At 48.9% G+C, this 22240-nt stretch overlaps 1 protein-coding gene across 1 annotated transcript in view; it reads right to left on the bottom strand.

The window, feature by feature from the left end:
* The window catches only part of LOC144166258 (nose resistant to fluoxetine protein 6-like), a 315613-nt gene that overhangs the window by 541 nt on the left and 292832 nt on the right, over positions 1–22240 (bottom strand). Inside the window, exon 14 of the mRNA XM_077695828.1 lies at positions 6058–6200. Within this exon, the coding sequence (XP_077551954.1) occupies positions 6058–6200 (143 nt within the window). The remainder of the gene's footprint in view (positions 1–6057; positions 6201–22240) is intronic.

Genomic DNA, 22240 nt, shown 5'->3' with positions numbered 1-22240 from the left:
GGAGTCTAATTTTCAAGAAAACGTAAAGTGAAGCAGAACAATGACTGAGATTTCACACTTCTTAACCTGGTTATTTATTTTATTTCGTCGAAATACCGCAAAGCTCTCAACAGAAGGTTATTATATAGGGGTGTAGGATAGTGGTTGTGCAAGGGAGCATGCGAATGTCTAATTGAGTATGATTAAGTCTCTGCGTTCATTAGCCCAAAAAGTGGTTGGCGGAAGCGAAGACGATAATATCATGATTTAATGTCCGGTAGGAGTGAAGGTTAAGGGCCAGGTACTTGTAAATGTTTGCACGCAAAACAGTACTGTTATTTAGGGAGTACGAAATTTAAATGCGAGATGCGCGGTTTGTGAACGACATAAGCTTAGTTTTACAATTGTTTAGCGGCATTACCCAGTAGACATTGCGTCAAGGCTAGTTTGAGGGCTTGTTGGACCGTAACATTGGTTATTTTTCATTAATTAACAGAATCATTGGCAGAAAGCCTGGCTCTTAAAGAAATGTAGTTTGGTAAGTCATTGACAAAAATTAAAAAGAGTAAAGTGCCAAGGACGCCGCTTTGGGAACACCAGACTGCACTTGACTGAAAGCAGAATTAACGTTAGTTGTTGATATGAATTTAACCCGTGATATGCTATTAAAAGTGTATGGATAATAATGGAGTTAGCTTGATGAGCAATCTGTGGTGACGTACCCAGTTAACGGCTTTAAAAATATATAGAAATATTCAGCAAATTTGACGACCAGCGCCAATGAATTGTGAAGGTCTTCAATGAATTCAGAATGTTGATTATCCCATGGGTAATATTTTCTAACGCGAGGTATTTAAGGATGATGCTTGTTCTAAGTGCTAACCCACCCGTGAGTGGATATGTTCGAGCAGTCTACAAATTGTGCTTGTTATTCATATTGGTTACAGTTAAGCGGTGGTAAGGAATTTCCGGAATTAAAAATGGGTGTAAACGTTGCTATTCGCCAATCTTCAGGGATTAAACCAGAAGAAAGGAACTGTACAAAAAGAGCAAACAAGTTGCGAAGCATACCGTGAAAAGACATTTTTGAGTATTTGGTTATTTTGAGCAGATGTCATCCGATCCAGAACAGATTTTAAATTTGTTTAGTAAGATATTGCTATGAACCATAATTTGGGTTTGTTTTTTTACGTTCTGTTTTTGCCGGTCAGCTGCGCCGGGCTATCTTATCTGTTATCCGTGGGCCAAGTAAAGCGCATGTTCTATTCAGTGTGCCGCACGTGTTATCTCTATTGATAGAGAGACTGTCGCGAACTAACGTCACCAGCCTAGAATAACCTTCTATGATCTACAGTGTTCTGGATGCAAGTCGACTGTTCGAGAAGCCCTCGCGCCGAGAAATACATAACCGCAAAGAAGACGCTGCGGCATTCGATTCGCCGACACCAGTCTGCTCACGTCACTTTGCTTGACTGCTGTTTTGCCGCCTGTGTTTTCTTTGAGTTGTTACGGGAGCACAAGTTCGCTCTAATAAACTTGTTTTTCCTTCAAAGACAGATGCGTCCCCTTTGGCTACGTGATATCTGGTGAAGGTGCGGGGTACGCACCCTTTATGCTTCCAAAAACCTCTGGAATCCACCAAGCCAGTCCAGCTAGAGCCAGCCGCCCACTGCAAGGTTTCCCGCCCGAGTTTGGTCTCCTGCTAGACAGACCCATAATAACGACCGCTGCAACCACGACCATGGTGCAAGAAGATAGTCACCAATCGTCTTGCAGCAGCCTCGGCAACCGCCATCATTCCGAGTAGCCCCGCCGAAGACCCAGGAGGATGGTTGGAGAAACTAGAGCGCGTCCGAATCTTCAACACGTGGGACGACGAAGAAACATTTAGCCAAGTTTTCTTTTACTCGGAAGATTCTGCTGGAACTTGGTTCGAGAACCACGAGAGCTTTTTGACCTACTGACCTCAATTCAAAAGCGAGTTCCTTAAGACATTTACAACCATGGTGAGAAAACAACACGCTGCGCTTTTGCTTAAAACTCAAACGCCCACACCACAACGAAGGGGTTGTGATTTTGTCGAGGTGATGGGGCGACGTTTTCGCCGTGCGGACCCAGAAATGACGGAAGAAAAAAAACTGAGGTTTCTGATGCAAGGAGTAAAGCAAGAGCTCTTCGCGCGCCTTGTCCGCTACCCCCCTAAGGCGGTGTCCGAATTCGCGTCTGAGGCCGCCCCGATAAAGAACGTGCTAGAAATCCGAAAGAGGCAGGACGACCGCCCAGTCAATGCGCAGGTTTTGGAGGCGAGCGGAGCCGGGGCTATTGGCTTCGATACACTATGCGAGACAATCCGGGCAGTCGTCAGGGAAGAACTGCGAAAAATCTTCCCAACAACGCCGCAACCCCACGTCGCCTCTATGAGCGAAGGGATCCGAGAAGAAATTCAAACCTTTGGGGACTCCTACGCCATTTGAAGTACTCCGCGAACCACAACCTATGACCTACTCCGCGGCTGTTTGTCGACCCCGCCCTGCTCCAGCCCGTCGTCAAGAAGTCCCGCCATACCGCCGTTCAATGTTGCCCGCCCGACTTCCTGCAGTCCAAACCAGACGCCGAGCAAAACGAACGTATGGCGAATCGCCGATATTCGTCCACTTTGCTACCACTGTGGTAAGGCCCACCACATATACCGTCGCTGCCCCTACAAGTCTCGGTTTGCGAGGGTTCTCCATCGACGCAGCACGCCCCCGACCTGGCTAGCGCCCATCTGAGATCGAATAATACCTGCCCAACACTAGTCGTGGACCAGCCCGTTTCAACCGTTCACCGTCGCCGTACCCATACCAGTCGCCGAACCGGCGTAGCATTGCTGACTTCGCACGTGGAAGGTGCCCCAGCCCACGCGGGGGAAACCAACAGCAGCAAATCCTAGAGGTGAAGTTGCTCTACGGTGAAAAACCGGAAACCCTCCAATGACGCAAGAGCGGGCCGAAGACCGTGATTCACGACATGCCCTCATCCCGACGACACGACCTAACACTGACGTCACTCACGAACACGACGACAGCCCCAAGGCGCGACGCGTACCCGACATGACCGAGCCTGCCGCTGAGAAGACGCCGACATAGACGACGCACAGTGTCCGACCGTCAACACGCACAAACCCTAGAGGCGACGCACCGACGATCAAGGAAATCGAGCAAGGCGGCGTCCGACGTGAAGGCTCTATGTAGTCACCCTCATAGACACTGGGGACGACTACGCAGTAATCAGTGGTACATTTGCGTCTAAGCTGAAGCAAGTTACTACTAGATGGGATGGTCCGCACATATGCACAACAGGAGGTCATCTCGTAACACCAACTGGAACGTGTACATCGCGCGTCACCATAGGTGGTACCACGTACCATGCTGCCTTCGTCATTTTGCCTAACTGCTCCCGCGACGTAATTGTCGGAATTGACTTTTTGACGGACAATGGTGCAATACTGATCTGTGGACCAAGTCGACAACTTTTTCCTCCGATCCCTCCCAAACGCCAGAACTGTACCCCGAACACTGTGCTGTTGTAAGGATCTCCGATGATCACGTCACTGTGCCACCCTGGGCGAGTTCGATAATCACCGTTTACCGGGAAGATGCTGACCTTGACGTTGATGCTATCGTAGAGGGTGACCAAAGTTCACTTCTCGACCGTGGTGTATCCGTCGAAAGAGGCACTGCGCGCTTTTAGCAACGTAAATCCCACGTTTTGGTCAGTAATTTCACCGAGGAGTACCAGCATTACAACAATGGCGCTGCAATTGCGTTCCTCGAAGATTCGCAAGAAGCAAGTGACGTGATCGCTGTCGCCGACTTTAAACGCGCGGTCGAAGATGCCTTCAAGCTTCAGCATCCCTTCGACGCGAACGCGGCGCTACCGCAAGAAATACGGAAAAATTAATGGCTTTGCTGCATCGCTACTGCGAGTGTTTTTCGTCGAACTCAATATTACGTCAGACACCGCTAGCGAAGCACCGCGTTACACCCGCAAATGGAGCCCGGCCTTCCCGAAAGCCACCCTACCACGTGTCTTCACATGAACGGGAAGCCATCCGGATACAAGTCAATGGCATGCTCAGCGACGACATTATATAGCCATCCAAAGCCTCTCGGCTGCGGCGGTCGTACTCGTGAAGAAAAAAGATAGCACATTAAGGTTCGGCGTTGAATACCAGTGACTGAACAAGATCATCAAAAAGGACGTGTACCCAATGCCACGAACCGACGAAGCCCTCCACCACCTCTGCCACACAAAGTGCTTCTCTTCTATTGATTTGAAGACAGGCTACGGCAAATTGAAGTGGACGAGAGAGACCGAGAGAAGACTGCATTCATAATCCCAGACGGCCTATACGAGTTCAAGGTGATGCCGTTTGGGCTGGGCACAGCACCAGCAACGTTTCAAAAAGTCATGGACGCTGTGCTTGTTGGCCTAAAGTGGCACACCTTCCTCGTATACCTCTACGACGTTGTGGTATTCGCCCGGACGTTCGACAAACACCTTGCAAAATTGAAGTCTGTACTCGAGGCCATTCCTACGTCGGGGTTAACGCTGAACCTTGAAAAGTGCCCATTCGCATACGACGAGCTCACGTTTATGGTCCACGTCGTCAACGCCATAGGAGTCCTGCCTGAATCGGCGAAAACTTCAGCCATAGCGAAATTCGCAAAAGCGAGGGACAAGAAGGGCGGGCGAAGATTTCTCAGGCTATGCGCGTTCTACCGGCGCTTCGTCACAAACTTCGCACGCAGAGCAGAGCGACTCACGCGCTTGACGAAAGATGGCACCCCTTTCAGCTGGGAAAACGCCAAAGAAAAAGCATTCTGGGAGCTACAACAACGACTGCAAAACCCACCCGTGCTCGCTCATGTCGACGCAAACGCCGAAACGGAGGTGCACACGGACGCCAGTAATGTAGGGATGCGTGCCGTCCTCGTCCGAACGCAAAGCGGTTGCGAAAAATAATCGCCTGTGCCAGCTGTGGTATGTCTAAGGGAGAAAAAACTACTCAGCCTCTGAGAAAGAGTGCCTCGCAATTATATGGGCCATTTAGAAATTTCGCCCATACGTGTATGCAAGACCATTCAAGATTGTGACAGACCACCATGCGCTGTGTTGGCTCGCCATTTTGAAGGACTCCTCTGGCCGTCTTGGGCGATGGAGCTTGCGACTTCAGGAAATAGACATTACAATGGTCTATAAATCTGGCAGGAAACACTGCAATGCCGAATGCCCGTCCCACGCCACCGTCGACCCGCCACCTCACGACTCCGATGCAGACAGCGCGTTCGTCGGAGCCGTGTTCTTCGGAGCACGACTTTTCCTTCTCGAGCCTTGAATACTAAACTCGGTTTTCATTCTGTGTCGTCGCCAAGCATCAATCGCCACCGAATATACATTGCGATTGCACGAAAACGCTTCAAAATAATGGGTTTTTACGAACAAAAGCAAAGACTATGCCAAAAATGCCGTCCTGATAACGCGCTGACCCTCCCGCCAGTCGGTGCTCCCGCTATATAATTAGAAAATCGCCGACTGTGCTAAACCAAAGTGTAGCGTTAGGCTTAAGGCGCTATTGTTGACCTTACCTTACGGCATCCTTCAAGTTGTGCCTTACACAGCACAAAGGATATCATACTCCTGCGTCGAACTACGTTGACGACGCAAAAGCTCAAGACATCACGTTAGGCCTAACTTTGGGTCATCGCATGGCACGTCACCTCTTCCTCTTTTGCGTATAAGCCTTTGCGCACATGAGTCATAAGCTGGAAAATAGGGCAGGTTTCACAAATATGTGAGGCTTCAAGCCTGTCGCATGAAATCAACTGATGTAGACTACCCGTGCTTTCGCACTAAAGCGGTCAATGCTTCAATCACCACTTACGGTCGGTAGGGTTAGTAGTTAGGGTTATTGTGCGGGTGAGAACTGGTGCCTGTCGCGAATAATCCTGTCACTTTTTTCAGCTCACCATATAGTGCTGTGGGAGGATGATGGTTATGTTGCTCAGTAAGACTTGATTTCCATAGCATACGCACCGTGTTGAACATAATGACGTAGTTCCTTTCCCTCTGCGCATTCATGGCGAGGAAGATGAAGGGAAAGTGGATGAGGTAGATGCTGAATGACAGTCGGCTCAGCACCGCCAGCGGGGCGCAGGACAACATCCTCTGCACGACGCCTGCAACAAGAGCATCCAGGTCGTAAACGTTCTCCCCTTTGGACAGAGATCAAACTTCAACCCTTATCATTAGTGTCAGCCATTATTTCTGTCAAAGGCGCCCATTGCAGAAATGAAGACTGAGTGCCAATGGCGCGGTAGGGTTGTCTTAGGCAGTCGATGTTGTGAGTGCTTTCGACGGTGTTTCTACTTGAATATTACGATATATAGTGGGTTATAAAGAATCTGCACCTGTTGTTTGATCTCCAACTGCAAATATTTGATATCTGCACCTGAATCTTGTGGGGATCGCGACTTTCACGTGAACCCCTTTCTGGCTAGATTCCCATCGCGGCCGGCGCACAACGCGCCTCGCTTACGCGACGGGAACCATACGGGAGGGCGCCAGCGACCGGATGGTTTGTTGTTGCCCCTGGTGAAGGCGTTGACCCTTTTCCTCTCTGCCTTACCCGAGAACCAGTTCTTCCTCGATACTAGCGCCACCGTAAGGCGAAGTCTGGTGGGACGTAGCATGACGAAGGGACGGTCTCTTGTCTTGGGGATCCGGTAGCGCGCTGGTCCTGACCTGGGGGAACGCGCCACAAAGGACGCGTCCGGGCGAGCTGAGAGACTGCAACCGCGCTCGCACTGCGCAGCGCTCCGCTACTCCGGTATGCCATGGGTGAGTCGAACCATCTCGATCTCTAGCGTTGTTTAATGCCTCGCTCCCAGTGTTACCGTTATGGCCTACGATCAGTCTGTATGCAGTGTATTTGATTTGCACTTTGCAATAAATGATGCCATTGATGTTTCGCCCTCGCCGCCTCCTGCCTTTGTCTGTCTCCGCAAACAACGGACCCGTCCGCAGCCGGCGCTCGCAAGGCATGTTTGCTGATCGCGGATGGCTGCGGGGTGGGAAATCACTAGTGTGTGAAATGTAGAATCCCACATCTGGCGCCCCAACGTGAGGCCTTGTTTGCGGAGACGAGCAGGAGGCACGGCAGCATCCTTTGTTCTGGCGTCGGACGATCCGAACACAGACAACAGACTTCAGGCCTAACTGATTGGAGCGAGTTATTAGCAGAGGCCAACTTTCCTGAGAGTGAGGCGAATTATTTATTGCTGCGGCGTTTTTAATGTGTTAAGCGCCGAGTTTGCAGCAATCGTGTGTATGGCAGGACATCGCTGCCAGTTAACACTTGGTCTCCGACTTTTTGTCGGGACGTTGTTGTTTATGGAAACGAGGGTTTCCGAGTTTGCATCCATGCGAGGCCGGGAGCCCGCGCGGTTGTGTCAGCCCGAAGTGAGTGTATACGGAAGCTGCAATTTGGGTCCGAGTTTTCTTTCGTTTTGTCGACTCCGGGAGTCGAGGCTCTGGGAGCCGTGTGGCCGAGCCACGTGTGCCGCAAAAGGCTAGCTGGTATTGCAGCCTGGCACGGGCGCTCCGATACCGCTGAATGCGGTAGGCGCCGTTCGCTCATAAGCTGCTTGTGTTGCAGCGAGCGAGTAGGACCCTAACAAAGCAGATGTATCCTCACGGCTGCACGTACGGGCACGTTCAGCGTTTCTTTCGTTTGGTCCGTTTTATTTTGTTGTGTTTTTGGATGCGGGTCGTTTGCCGAAGTGAGTGACCCGAAGGCTTTCACAGCCGGTCCTCCCGGCGAAGGCACGACCTTGGGAACAATGCGAGGGCGCATGGAGCGTTCCCCCTCTTTTGTTGATCGCCTCGCGCGAGAGAAAGGAATCTCTCCCGCCTCAGGAAAGACTTGCTTTGACCCCTCGCTGCTTGCAAAACTGCTTTCCGCGGCGTAGTTGTTTTTGTTGTCGCGCCACGCGGGCGACGGGACTGAAGGGGGGCCTCATCCCTCTTCCACTGACGGGGAGAATTACGCCAGGCAAACTTTGCGCCCGCTGATTATAACGTCGCAGGAGCCTTCTTGTTCGGATCGAGAGACCAAGCTCTGTTCACGTAAACTACGCGCCACTGTGTTGAAACGTATTTCAGCATTTTTACGCACGCGGCGTTCATGTGTGTGAACATAGAACTGTCGTTGGGAGCAAGTACTGTTTTCCGCGTTCATGTGTATGAACGAAGTGTTACTGATGCGAGCAAATACTGCTTTCGCATTTATGTGGATAAGCATCCCGCCGGGCGGTCGATGCGATCATGTGTGTTCTTTGTACCCTGTACCGTATTCGCCGCGAGCTCGACATGTAGGTGGCGACAGCGTCGCGCTGCTAGTGTGGATGCTCCGCTGAGCGGCCCGTAAGAATGCACACTGTGGGCGCGCTTCGTGCCTTTTTCCCGCCGTTTGTCCGCACGAAAGGTGCAAACAAGAGTGGTATGCTGTAGTTCGGTTCCTCAACGTTCAATGTATAGCATAGAAGCGGCAGTCAGTTTTCATTACTACGCCAAAAAAAAGCGACGACGCATCGGGAATCCCAGAATGGCCGTAATTGTGGCAATGAACTTGTACGCTGTGGCTCGTAGCAAGCTCGATCTTTCAAGACTATGGCTTTGAGCCTTCAATAAAAGCATAAATAGAAACAAATCAGGAAGCCTCGATCTCTGCAATTCAGTTTACAGCGGCAATCTCAATCGCTTTCACTGGTAGCATACGCATTCTTGCATTTGTGGGATGCCCTGAAATGGTAACACTACTTAACTGCCCCGAAATTCTTTCTAAGAGCTTACGATATTTTTTGTGTGTTCAAAAGGCAACATAAGATTACTGAATTTTGATCAGCGCAGATATATAAATGTTACCGCTCTAACGGGTCTTTTAAATTAAATTTTAACGACTCTGAAGGAAGGTTTGATGAATAACGGCTTCGGATCACTTATTTACGGCTTTCGTCGCAAGTGAACTTGCGAATTGAATTGTCAACGCACGCAGTACAATCAACATCTCATGTTTAGCTAGGTTTTCGCAAAGTGGCAAGCAGGTTTACAGTGTGCAAACCAAGCTTCTAGGACCTCACAGTGAGCACAAATTTTCTGTTACGGCTGCTCTGTTGACCATTTGCGTTCCTTTTAAAATCTAACAGGTGCCTGAAACAGGGAAATGTGTTTGCATTCTTGCGTATAAGGTCGCTTGCAAACCCTAAAGATAGCAATAAATGAATTTGCGCTGTTGCAGATGTAGTAAAACATTTCCTTTTTATTTCTCGTTGCGAATCAGCGCAACGGGTTCCCGGCAAGTACCTTGTTTTGTAAACTAAATATCGCATTTGTCTTGGCATTTAATTATTGAGGATTGGTTAAAAAATGAAATTCTGTGCATTCAGTTTTTTTTCGGGAAGGGGGGGGGGGGGGGGGTCCTGCCAACTTTGCAAGAGCAGCGAGAAGAGAACGCATGTAACGCGAAAAGCCAAACTATGGTTATCGGTATTACTTACAATCGAAACTACACTATGCGTCGTGTTCTGCAGCGGTGAAAAAGCAGTACGTATTTTCAAAACTGATTAACCCCCCTTTGGTCCGGGATTGTCCAGGAATTGTTGCTCGCCTTTTTCAAAATTGTATTGAAAGCAAGCATTGTGGGAAAAAATTTAAAAAATAGCAAGTCATGGCACACACCCCTGACACATGTGGGCAACAACGTGCATTATATTACGCGTTTTCTCCTCTCTCTTTAAACTTAGGTCCACCTGAAGAGGTTAAGATCTGACCATATTAGGCATTTGGTCATGCTGAGTGAGACACGTTTCTGGACAAGGTGATTCATGTCGGATTTGAAAATGATATATATGAAAATGACACACGAAATGCCACATGACAGACGCAAACTCGCAACTGCCTAATTTTACCGAAAAATCCCCCCTAAATACTCTTGCGCATCCATAGAAACGTATTTTAAATAATACGTAAAATTAGCAACTCGATACAGTTGAAAAAACGTTTATTCTTCCTCCTCAGTATAAACAACGACTGTCCAAAAATGGTATTTATTTTAGAAAAGGTACGGCAAGGACACGATCACACAGGCGCTTGCTGGTGTAAAACACGTGTCCGGTAATGTATGGGCGATAGCGCACGGGTCGTGTGCAGTGTAAATGTTTTTGTTTCTTTCTTCTTTCTATAAGGACACAGCGCAATTTTACAAGGGTGTGGAATTTGCACGCGTATGCACAGGTCTTGTCGCTTCTTACCCGTTTCGCGTACTAAACTTTTATCCTTTAAATAATCACCACGCCACCTGCAAAAAGCACCCTTCGACGTTTCTGAAACGGCAGACGACTGCACTCAAAAAATAATAAAAGTGCAATGTATGGAAGCAATGTTTATAACACGTTTCACACTCAAGCGGTGACCAGGGCGAAGATGTTTCCTGGAATTAAACCAGCGCATTAACCCGCAACGGCCGCTTATTATTGCGTTTCTAGAGGAAATGCGCAAGCAGAGGTAACTATGTCATTGCTTACTGCCAAACGAGCACACATATTGGTTGTTTTTGTCGTGTGCAGCACGCGTCTTGCGCCGCACGCAACGTGAAAAAGCAGACGACGCGAGAGCGCCATCCACACTAGGAGCGGTTCGTCCCGCCGCCGCCAGGGGCCGACTGTGTTCGCGCTCGGGGCGAATAGGGTTAGAACAGGTTCTAGCTCTGTGGACATTTCGAGAGCGGTTGCATTGCTGAGAAACTTAGCAGCTGAACCATCGGATTGTGTCACGTTATCGATGCAATCGAGTTCGTATTTTCCCTACCCTGCACGCTGCAGGGTTAGGACAATTTGGCGTGCTTTGTTGACGCTAACAAGCTGGTAATTATGCCGAAGCCTTGGCAGTTGTGATATTCGACATCGAACCACATGATCGATGGGATCAAAGGGCTACTGCAGCCTGTTTTTGTCTGCCCTATACATTGTAGAGTTTGGACTATTTATTGGGCTTTGTTGACATTAACAGAGCGATTGCAATGCTGACAACTCGGCAGTTGTCGTTAGGATCGCGCCACAAAGGCGGTGCGATCGGAGAGCTATTTTTTCTGCCGTACACTGAAGGTGCGGGGAGTTTCTTTGTGCAGCTAAGCCACCCCGGCTTGGACCACATGACGGAGCGTGTTTATGCTGCTGTCTACTGATCCGGGCGAGCTGCCGAGCCTGCTGAAGGGGTGCGGTGCGGCATGCCGTCACCAGCCTGGCTGAGAGAGTCGGCAGTCTGGTCGCTCGGCGGCCACGGGCCATCACGGATGTGCCGCCACTTGAGCAACGCTTGCTTGGGTTGGCTGGTGCGATTCTTCCCGGAGCTACCTGCCTGCAGACATCAGCGGGCGACGACCGGGCCTGCTGGTACACTACCAGCGGTGGCATTGGACGAGTGGAAGCCGGCGTAGGCAACACGAAGCAGTGACTAACGATTTAATCGACGAACAAACTTTCCGTCGCCTCTAGTCCTGTAGTCAGCTCTCACCGGCGTACGCAAGGAATTTAGGAGGGAGGGATGTGGGGATCGCGACTTTCACGCGAACCCCTTTCTGGCTAGATTCCCATCGCGGCCGGCGCACAACGCGCCTCGCTTACGCGACGGGAACCATACGGGAGGGCGCCAGCGACCGGATGGTTTGTTGTCGCCCCTGGTGAAGGCGTTGACCCTTTCCCTCTCTGCCTTACCCGAGAACCAATTCTTCCTCGATACTAGCGCCACCGTAAGGCGAAGTCTGGTGGGACGTAGCATGACGAGGGGACGGTCTCTTGTCTTGGGGATCCGGTAGCACGCGGACGTTTCGGCGCGCTGGTCCTGACCTGGGGGAACGCACCACAAAGGACGCGTCCGGGCGAGCTGGGAGACTGCAACCGCGCTCGCACTGCGCAGCGCTCCGCTACTCCGGTATGCCATGGGTGAGTCGAACCATCTCGATCTCTTGCGTTGTTTAATGCCTCGCTCCCAATGTTACCGTTATGGCCTACGATCAGTCTGTATGCAGTGTATTTGATTTGCACTTTGCAATAAATGATGCCATTGATGTTTTGCCCTCGCCGCCTCCTGCCTTTGTCTGTCTCCACAAACAACGGACCCTTCCGCAGCCGGCGCTCGCAAGGCATGTTTGCTGATCGCGGATGGCTGCGGGGTGGGAAATCACTAGTGTGTGAAATGTAAAATCCCACAATCTGCACCTGCAAATGTTTGATATCACGTCTTAGGCTGTGACTGTATACGATGTCCAGGAGTGAAACCTGAACTTGCCTTTGTCTTTCCAGCGGGAGCTAACCGTGAATCTAACGGGAATCTGATGGGCCTCGTGCGTCGCGGTTTTGAGGAGATACGTGGTGCCACCTGGCAGTGGCGGCGACATTTTATCCCTGATTGAAATAAAAATGTACAGCAAGTTCTGGAAGAACCTCACTGCAAAGGCCTCAAAATAAAGCCGGAAAGAAGCGAATGCGTGTTTTATTGTGTTCATACCACTCCTACAACAGTTATGAATGTTGGTTTATTGAAATCTACTGGAATATACCTGAAAATGTTTCCAAACCGGCAACTCCTTCATAAAAGCAGATAAAAGCTAACTAAGGCACAAAGCACATAGCACCCGAAAAAAAAATGGAAGCTTCGCACTAGTGGGCGAAGAGTGGGCAAAAAGCGAAGCTGGCGGCCCCCCCTAGCTTATTCTGACTTCGCCGAAGTATATGCGCAGTTATGATCGGTCGGTCGGCCAAGTTTTATAGGTGGTTATGCTTCGAGATTCGGTCAATATTTCTGCGTGTTGTCGCCGTCATGCCCCAAAGAGCAATGAACACTCGGTCATTAAAGTATGTGCAATGTACGCGAGTTCGTAACTACGGATATTCTGCAACTCGCTGACGTTTCGCCGCTCCCTTAGTAGCCCGATATTCAGGATTATACCTAAGTCGTCGCATCCGTTCTCGAGTAGCGGAGCAGCGGCTTTCGCGTCGCACTTCATCTTCTTCAGGAGTGACGCTGTTCTTCTGTCACCCCATCTCTCCCTTCGTCAGAGAGGCGGCTGTTGCACCTTACATGGATTTTCAAACTTTCCGCTGAACGTTCTCTATGACTGGCAGGCCCGGATCGTTTTGCCCGCAGGCTTTCACATCTCTGCGAAAGAGGACCGAGTTGGCAGCGCTAGAGCCGGTGGCAACCAGGTTCGCAAACTCGGCGTCTGTAGCGCAAGATTTTCTGTGCTTCGCACTTTAAGCGGGAACGCCGTGAACTGGCAAGAAGAAGAGCACGCGAGAGATCACACCATAAACACTCAGAGTAATCTCGAAGGTCGAGTGGTGCCGCCGCTCTCTATGGCGGCATCGCTCGAAGCAGCTTTCTTGCGGGCGTCCGCCGGCCCAACGCCAGCTTACACAGCGTATCTGTTAAAGGCATAGAACCGAAGTTGCATTTGCGTATCTGCACCCTACTTGGCCTGCGACCGCTGCGAAAAAATGCCGTGTATCCGACAAAACAACAGAACGAGCCTATGTTTTTGCAGCTCCCCAATTAGCCTTCCGGTGTCAGAATGAGTTGAGATATACATCAGAAAATGCATGGAACATCCCACGTATGTACATCCTTTTTTTGTACGTAGCCCTGACAGCAAAGATATAAAGAAAGCTTCAAAGCGAAAACATTAGTAAAGGTAAATGATTACAAAACAGCGACACAACAATAAATAGGTGGACACAAAACAGCCCCACTTCGAGGACTCGTATCTACAGTTTAATGAAATGACTCATATATCTGAAACATTGGTCCCGTAGAACTTGTAGTTCGCGTTTCTGTCACAGCAGGTTCAAGGAAACGAGTACAAGTAGCTTGTTGCCAAAATATTTCTGCTGACATAGGAAGCTGTCCCAGCGCAACTACGTACGTTGGTATGCAGTTACACGAACATCACGTACAACTCTTTCCGCTTTGTAAGCATCTCCATTAGGTCCAAATGGTCTTTCTTTTTTCATCGGCCCTACGAATGCGAGAGGAAGCATTTGTGGAAAACTGAAGCTCCCGTTGTGCGCTCTACCATGTCCATGCCGTTGGCTAGGTAGAGAGATACGAGGGTAAACAAGTCAAATAAACGTATAAAGGCTCTCGTGAAAGCAAGCCTCCTCACGCGCATCTGCCCCCAAAAATATCCGCACCTTATCCTAGAACCTAAGTTAGACCATTTTTACGCTGAACCTTCCGATTATCTTCACAGCTTGCAGCTTAAATTTAAGGCAGCAATTTTTCACTGTGGAGACATGTTCATACGAAATGTAAGCGGACAAAACAAAAACTTATTGGATAACGCGGGAGATTATTTATATGAAATGGAAGCTGAAAAGCATGCGGGATCGTAAATACTATCCAGCTCTAATAAACCAGTGCTACCAAGAATTTAGAGGCCTGCGGCGCCGGCCAAGAAACAACTTTTTCCCGCTTATCCTAACGAATTGTATAACACAACTTTTTCTCGCTTATTCTAACAAATTGTATAACAACGAAACCAACAAAATTTTGGCGTTACTAGCTACGCCGGACAGTCCAGTCTGTAAGATGAAAATCAACGCCATCGTTACTGAAAACACGGGTGGGATACCTAACTCACCCGCCGCGGTGGCTCAGTGGCTAAGGCGTTCCGCTGCTGAGCACGAGGTCGCGGGTTCGATTCCCGGCCGCGGCGGCCGCTTTTCTGATGGAGGCGAAAAGCAAAAACGCCCGTGTGTACGAGATTTCGGCGCACGTTAAAGATCCCCATGTGGTCAAAATAAATCCGGAGCCCTCCACTACGGCGTGCCTCATCGCCTGCGTTGCGTCGGCGCGTTAACCCCTACAATCAATCAATCGGGATACCTAACTCACTTAATTCCTGTTTATTTTTCTTCAATTTTTTTCTTCATCTTTTCTTCGATACATCCAAGCATGCACAATACATGGACCGCTTGTTGAACGGGACTCGGTCATGCCAGTAATCTAGATAACCGAACGAGGTATTCTAGGTAGCGTTAACCTCGTTTGCATGCGCCTAGCGTGAGTCGAATAGGGCGCATTTGATAAGTGCACCTTAATGAAGGTTCTTGGAGCGTAAAGCTGCCTTTTCTCATTTTGGTCCTTTTCCGACACTTACGAAAGGCTTCCTTATGGCAAAAGGTAAGTATGCTTTCCTAATACGGGGATTAGTGTTTTGTCAGGCATACCCCAAGCGTCTGTTTTAGGGCCGACGCTATTTCATATTTACTATAATGACATCTCTTTTTCTGCGGAATGAGGTGTAACATTGCGGCTTTTCGCAGATGACTGCGTGATTTACACTAGAATACGCAGCATTGATGACTAATTAGAGCTCAATTCCTCCTTACAAAATATTCCCAGTGGTGCGAGATGTGGGGGATGCAAAAATGTGTCTAAAACCGCGTTTATGATCCTTACCAAGAAAAACAGCCGTTATCAAGGCTTGAATGTTACTCAGGTTGACCAGGTAAAATATTGGCGCGTCGCATTCTCACGAGACTTAAAATGGGATGAGCATGTTACCAATAGATGCGCCTAGGCATTTAAACAACTAGGGTTTCTGTGCTGAAATTCAGGGAAGCTTGCACTCACCCTCAAGACTTCAATGGCGAAGCTGTTGGGGGTGAGTATTGTCGAACACATAGATACGTTTTAGTGTCACTTTTATTTGCTTAGTTGCAGTACCAGTAATCGTTGTCATATACATCCAAGAGGTCGTCGTATTCTTCACGCCGAGTGGTGGATGGAAAGTTATCTTCAGCATTGCAGCCTTCCACCAGGTCAACTGGCGAAGCTTGCCCTAAGTGGCGCAAGGCTTGAACCACAGCGAAGCTGCAGGATTTCTTTATAGGTGAGCACTGAAGGACACATTACCACGCGTTTGTACAAGTTTGAAATTGTTCTTTACATGTTCCGTCGTTGCTATGCACTGTGCTAGTAGTAGTCGCGGTCATATATATGCATCGATGTCCTCGTGTTCCTCCTGACAAGCATTACATGCGGGGTAGCTCTGGACAAGAGCGCTGGAGTTTTTTTTTTTTTTTGCTAGAGCCACTGCGCAAGCCGCGGACACGGCCGTCACCGCGAGGCACGCTCTCATGATCACTCAGACTTTTCTCACTCATCGTGGTTTTACCAGTTTGTTTTCTTTTTGCTAAATCCACTGCGCGTGTCGGGAACGCGCAGCGGTCGCCGCGAGGCACGCGCTCACGAGCGCTCGGCATTTTCTTGGTATTTTTCCCTGCAACACCCAACATACGGCTTGAACAAAAGCCCTGCTGTTAAATGTTATATGTCCTCGACTGGCGAGCTCTACTCAGCCCAGCGTACCACGCCGACCTGTTCGCACTCACGACCACTCTGCAATATACAACGGAAATCCCATCATCAGCGGGTCGCTTTCAATGTGCGTTGAACGTCTTACCTAACATTCATTCGCGTTAATTTAGCCTTGAGTTTTTAAACAGAGTCTTAACCCGCTATTTCATTTTGCTGTAAAAACTTTAGATATCCATGTGTTGCGCAAGATGGCATCCCCGTTAGGAGGTTCCGACGTGGTACACCCTGTGTATTATCAGATACTCTAGCGGCGAGGCGGCGATGAAGGAAGCTTTCCTTTTGCCGTTCGGCAACAAAACTGTCTACGGAAAACCAATTATTTATCTCAGCAAGCAATGGCCACTGACGGAGATTATTCCGAAGTAACCGTTCTTCCATCACCCTTTTGCCCGAATTATCACCCGCAGAAAGCGCATCACAGAGGGCCACAGGGTGTTTTCACGAAAGATCGGGTAGGCGTCTCAGGTCGACATCTTTAATCTTGACGAAATTTTTATTTACAGTTCCTTGTGAACAGGGGAAATCATATGTGAAGTTATTTTGCAGAAAAAGAGATTTCCCTTCCTCGTAAACATTCCGAAAAGCGGCTCGAGTCACTGGCGTGTTGAGCGGCTCGGGGAAAATGGGAACTTCTACCGCTGTAAAACAACAACTACTGCAGTTATTGACCTAGTTACTCGTATGTAAAGACTTTGCATACACTTAAATGATTTCACATGTTCGTGTTTGCCTTGGAGAGCAAATTATTTTTAATAAAAATTCCCAAATTGGAAAAAAAGGAATATTTCCGAAATGTGGGGGCTTTTTCTTCGGTATTTAAACAAGCTAAGTAGTAACCATTTTTTATTGTTATCCGATTGTCATTGTTTACTCATCCTTACAATTTTAGTTTATGCGGTCAAGACGGTTCAGTATAAAAAATGCCCTGTACCTGCAGCAAGGCAACGCTTTTTTGCATATTTTGAAAGTCATTTAAAGAAGGCTCTAATCAATTTTTCTTTAAACTTTGACAAATTAAAGCCACGGTTGCTGTCTATCACCTACATTAAAACACTTTGCACTATTTTGGTTGTTCTTTAGCTACAATGCGCCAAATGATGGCCTTGTTAGCAGTATTGCGGTGACATACCCAGGTGGTTTGTAAGAAGCAAATGACCGCACTTAAGTGTGTTCATAAGCTTTCGGGTTGCGAGGACAGGAGGCAAATGCGCTAAACACAGCGCTAACGAGACACCCTGGCAGAATGGAAGAAAGATTAGAGCCTGAAGCGTGCTCCGTGAAAGGTGCACGTGCCGGCACGTGAACAACACGCATTGTGGCCAGGCTGCCTGTCGGATAGAGAGAGGAGAGAGGGAGAGAGAGAGAGAGAGAGAGAGAGAGAGAGAGAGAGAGAGAGAGAGAGAGAGAGAGAGAGAGAGAGAGAGAGAGAGAGAAGAGAGAGAGAGAAGAGAGAGAGAGAGAGGAGAGACGAGAGAGAGAGAGAGAGAAGAGAGAAACTTTATTGTAAAATGCAGTTAAGAGGGTGGAAAGGCCGGTGGCATGAGTCAGACGGCGATGGTGGTGGCTCGGTTCACCAGGGACATTTGGATCATATTAGGACTTGATTGCTGGCTAGTTGGCCCATGACGTACGAAGGAATAAGTTTCCGCAAAAGAAAAGGACGAAGAGAAGAGACGGCAAGGCGAGCGCAACTTCCAGCTTTATTTTGCATGAAATAGCAACACACATATACCTCCCACCGGTGTTACCCAGATTTGGATCCCCGCATCCGAGCTAACCAGTGGCCCCTCCCACTGCTCGTCACACACTATATGGAGGGGAAGGATCATTAGGACATGCCCACATGGAGTGGGACACGACGAAGGACAGGGGGGGGGGGGTATCGTGTGAGGTGAATATGGTGCAGTACGGCACGACACGGAAGAGTGTCGGTCTGCAAGAGCCGCCACGTGCATTGCTGGGAGTTATTAAGGCTCCCATGAGCGGGGGGAAACGCGAGGTGGAGGACAGAGTAGACAATGACCAAGTCGTGAGAGCTGAGGGCTTTCTAACTAGGGCTAGGCTATCTCTAGCCTATCTCGCACCGTGTGAAGCGATAAGGCTTGGGCCCGCACGGATAGTGAGTTCTCGAGCAGTAGCGTGGGGCCGCCTCGTTACCCCCTACACCGGTGTGGCCTGGGGTCCAGATCAGTTCTTTTGGGGTGGTTTTGGGGTAGATTTTTGGAAAGAATTTCGAGGTCCTGCGGGGTTATTATTCCCCGAGCGGGCGAAATTTTGAACGGCTGTCTTGGAACCAGAGATTACGATTTCGGGGGGTTGGCCGTTGTTTTAAAGGAGCCATGAAGAGAAAACACAAGTTTGGTTCATTCGAAAGATTGCCTACTTAGAACCATACTGACACCACTTTTAACACAAACTTCGCTCAAATAAGCTACATAATTAGAAAAAAAGGGAATGACCATGCGACCCACCAGCTCATTTTCCGCAACAGAACCTATGATGTCACACGAGAATGCTCTGCGATTGGCGGAGGCCGGCAAAAGCAAACGCAATAGGCAGGGCTTACCAGTTTGCGTAGTGAGCTATATGCCCGTTAAACATACTGCACATTCCTTTTATGACACTAAGAACGGTGTAGTAAACGGTTGAAGTTCCGAATAGACACGCAAGCGTGTACGCCAATGCGTACGAAACTACCGCCAGCCGAACTCGACATCTCGCCATCGCCACCATCGCGCAGACGAATTTTCGGGTTCGAGGCTCTTCGGGGCCAACGAACCGTCCCAGCACGCACAGCCGCGACCTTGCTTGGTATCGTAATCCCTTTACAGGAGGTCGGCCGTCATATCGCCAACCAGCAAAGGTAAAAATAGAAACGAGGGGATTAAGGAACAGCAAGGAGCGACGAGATAGTGACAGTCGTCGCAGTTTCGGAATGGTGTTGGCTTGCTGCTATTGTTAGGAGCTCGCTTCCAGTTTACAACCACTGAAAACTTCAGTTTGTTCGAGTGCTTTAAAATGAAATTTCGTTGCTACGTTTTGAAATGCCCATGTAGTACGGGCAAGACGTCGAGGGAGTGCGACATCCCCGCCGGTGAGGAGATCTCCTTTCATGTGCTGCCCAACGACGAACCTCGGCGAAGCAAGTGGCTACGTTTTGTGAACTTTGCAAACGTAGGAGAAAGATAGCTAAATGAAGTACGAGTGTGCTCGCTTCATTTCCGACGAAGTGATTACGGCAGGGACCCTTACGTTAGCTCACTCCTGGGACATGCTGGCGCTCGTCGCCGACTTCGTCAAATCACCGTCAAAGCGCTCTGACCTTGGGGGAAAAAATTCCGTACACACCGCGCATTGACGCTCGTATCTTTCTGGTCGAAACAGAGAGCTCGCGCGAACGGCTTTCCATACACGACACCGGCCAACTGGCATAAGCGATACTGCTACTGAAATTGAACTATTATTAACCGTAATAAAAATATGGCACATACGTACCAGTCTCTATTCGTCCGTCGCGACGGGGCTGACGAGGCAGCGGTGCCGACGGCTGGGCGTTCGTCTGTTGTGGCTATCGCGGAATGGTCGAATTTCGGTCCATCCGCGTATCCCACAACTCCTGCCGCTCGTGCACGTAGAAGTATTGAGCGTTCAAGTGGTCTGAGGTTGTTAAATGCGAGCTCGAGCTTCTCGGCGAGAGGTTTGTTCTCCGGATCAGGCGATTCCATGACTAGGGCTGCGGGTGCACTAGGTTTTACTACTATTGTTAAAATGGCCGCCGTCTCGGTTTCGGAACACTTTCTGGTTCCTGTTTGATTCCCGCGTGTGGGTGCTATATGGAGTCGACATACTGAGTATCGGTTTCATGGATCGGCTCGTATGACGCGATTGTTCACGTCACGAAATGTGCAATTTAGCGGGAGATTTAAAATTTTGGCTTAAATATCCTTATTTCTCAGTAAATAAAGCATCATTTGCTTCCGGGAAAGTGCTTAGGGTACTATGAAACACCTAATCTTTCGAATAAAACAAACTTTTGTTTTCTCTTCATGGCTCCTTTAAGGCTAGAGCAATTTCCGTCTCTCCCACCGTCGCGGGACAGTTGGTGTGGACGGAGCGGGAGGTGACAGGGGGGGGGGGTGGAATTTGGTCGGTCGACTACTACGACGGCGTATGCGGCAGGGGGTCGATAGTCCGCGCGTCGAGGAAGAGTATGCATTCTTTTTTTGGAAAGCGCAGGCAGAGTTCTCGTGCTCTGTGCTCCCTGCGACCCTTGTGATGAATGGGGTGCATGTTGCGCGGTATGGGATGGACTATAAGACACGTATGCGTAAGCCGGAGAATGGGGAGGTCCCCTATCCGTAATTCAAGAGGCGCGCTGCTGTAGACGGTCTAGTACGTGCCCTCCGGTTGAGGTGGACGAAAACCTCCGCAGTTCATTAATATGATGGGTTTCCACGAGTTCCTGCGTGGTATTATAGACCCCCAGACGTTCAAGTCGAGCAGTCGAACCATTTTTCTTGAAGGGCTTATTCCTGTTCTGTTGTATGCAGTATCTCATATGTATAATTTTTTATTATCACGTTTTGTTTACCGGTGCATTTTTGTAAACTGATACTATTTGTATTTTGCATGCTTCAATATGTGCCCCGTCGTCTGTTTGTCTTTTTTTTCTTCAGCAAAAATATGATTTTCTATAGCGTTCTCATGTTTTTCTAATGCAATATTGTTTCTTTGTTCAGTTGTTAGTATGCATATATTTCTTTTTTAATTTGCATATTTTTGTTATCGCAATAGAACGCCGATACTTTTGTGTGTTTTTGTTTATTACTGTAGAAGCTGTACAGCATGAATATTGCCGTCTGCTGCTTGACGTTTGAATTGGGCTGACGGGCTTGTCAATCTGCTTCTATGCAGCTTTCATCGTCAGCCTTGCAATGTAATAATGGTAAATTGAAATAAAATATACCTCACCTATCATCAAATGCATGAGCGCTTGTAACGCGGCCTTATAAGCTTTTCTAATGAGGCAATTAATTTTGGTGAGCTCGGTTTCGTTACATGAAGATAAGAGGGAGGGGCGGAGTAGGTGATGCGGATAATCACGAAAGCTTGTACGAGCTGGAGTCTTTCTTTCTCTTTGAGTCCTTTGCAACGGGTGGTTATTCGTCGAACTAGGGCGAGGAAGACCCTGACATAATTGTAATTGCGTGCTCCAGGAGAGACTGTTGCAGCCCGTTTGCCCGAACGCGATAAGTGTGGGAATAAGTTCTCAACTACGACTTTAGCGCTGTCTAGGTAAGAAGTCGTTTGCCCGAAACTGATACAAACGCTTGGTTAAGGTAGCGTTTCCGTCGGGTTTTCTGGCAAGCGGCTTATTTGCTGTGGCCGACTTCGACTTATTGGCGTCTTATTCGTAAGCGGGAACTTAATCAAGAACTTATGCGTGCGGGCCATGTGTGATACCCGGTCAAATGCCTTCACCAGGTCTAGGGCAAGTACAGCTGCCGTGTCCAGTTTTGACTGAAGGGTAATTACTTCCCTGGATAGTTAAAGAAGAATATCCTGAGTGGGACATCCTGATCCAAAGCCAATCATGGAGTGGGGAAGAGAATTAGTAGAGGTGAGATGATTGGCAAGGCGAGCATGGATGATGTGCTCCAGTACTTTTCCAACGCATGAAGTGAGGGAAATGGATCGAAGATGGTCAATATTGAACGGCTTCCCCGGTTTGGGTATCAGAGCAATTCTTCATGCTTCCAGAACTGGCGTAGAACGCTGAGTT

The sequence above is a fragment of the Haemaphysalis longicornis genome, unplaced genomic scaffold (assembly GCF_048455015.1).
Source record: "Haemaphysalis longicornis isolate Haplotype H1 unplaced genomic scaffold, Haemaphysalis longicornis Haplotype H1 scaffold_1, whole genome shotgun sequence".
Classification (NCBI taxonomy): Eukaryota; Metazoa; Arthropoda; class Arachnida; order Ixodida; family Ixodidae; genus Haemaphysalis; species Haemaphysalis longicornis.
The sequence above is the reverse complement of the archived record's forward strand: the minus strand, read 5'-3'. Positions and strand labels throughout refer to the sequence as shown.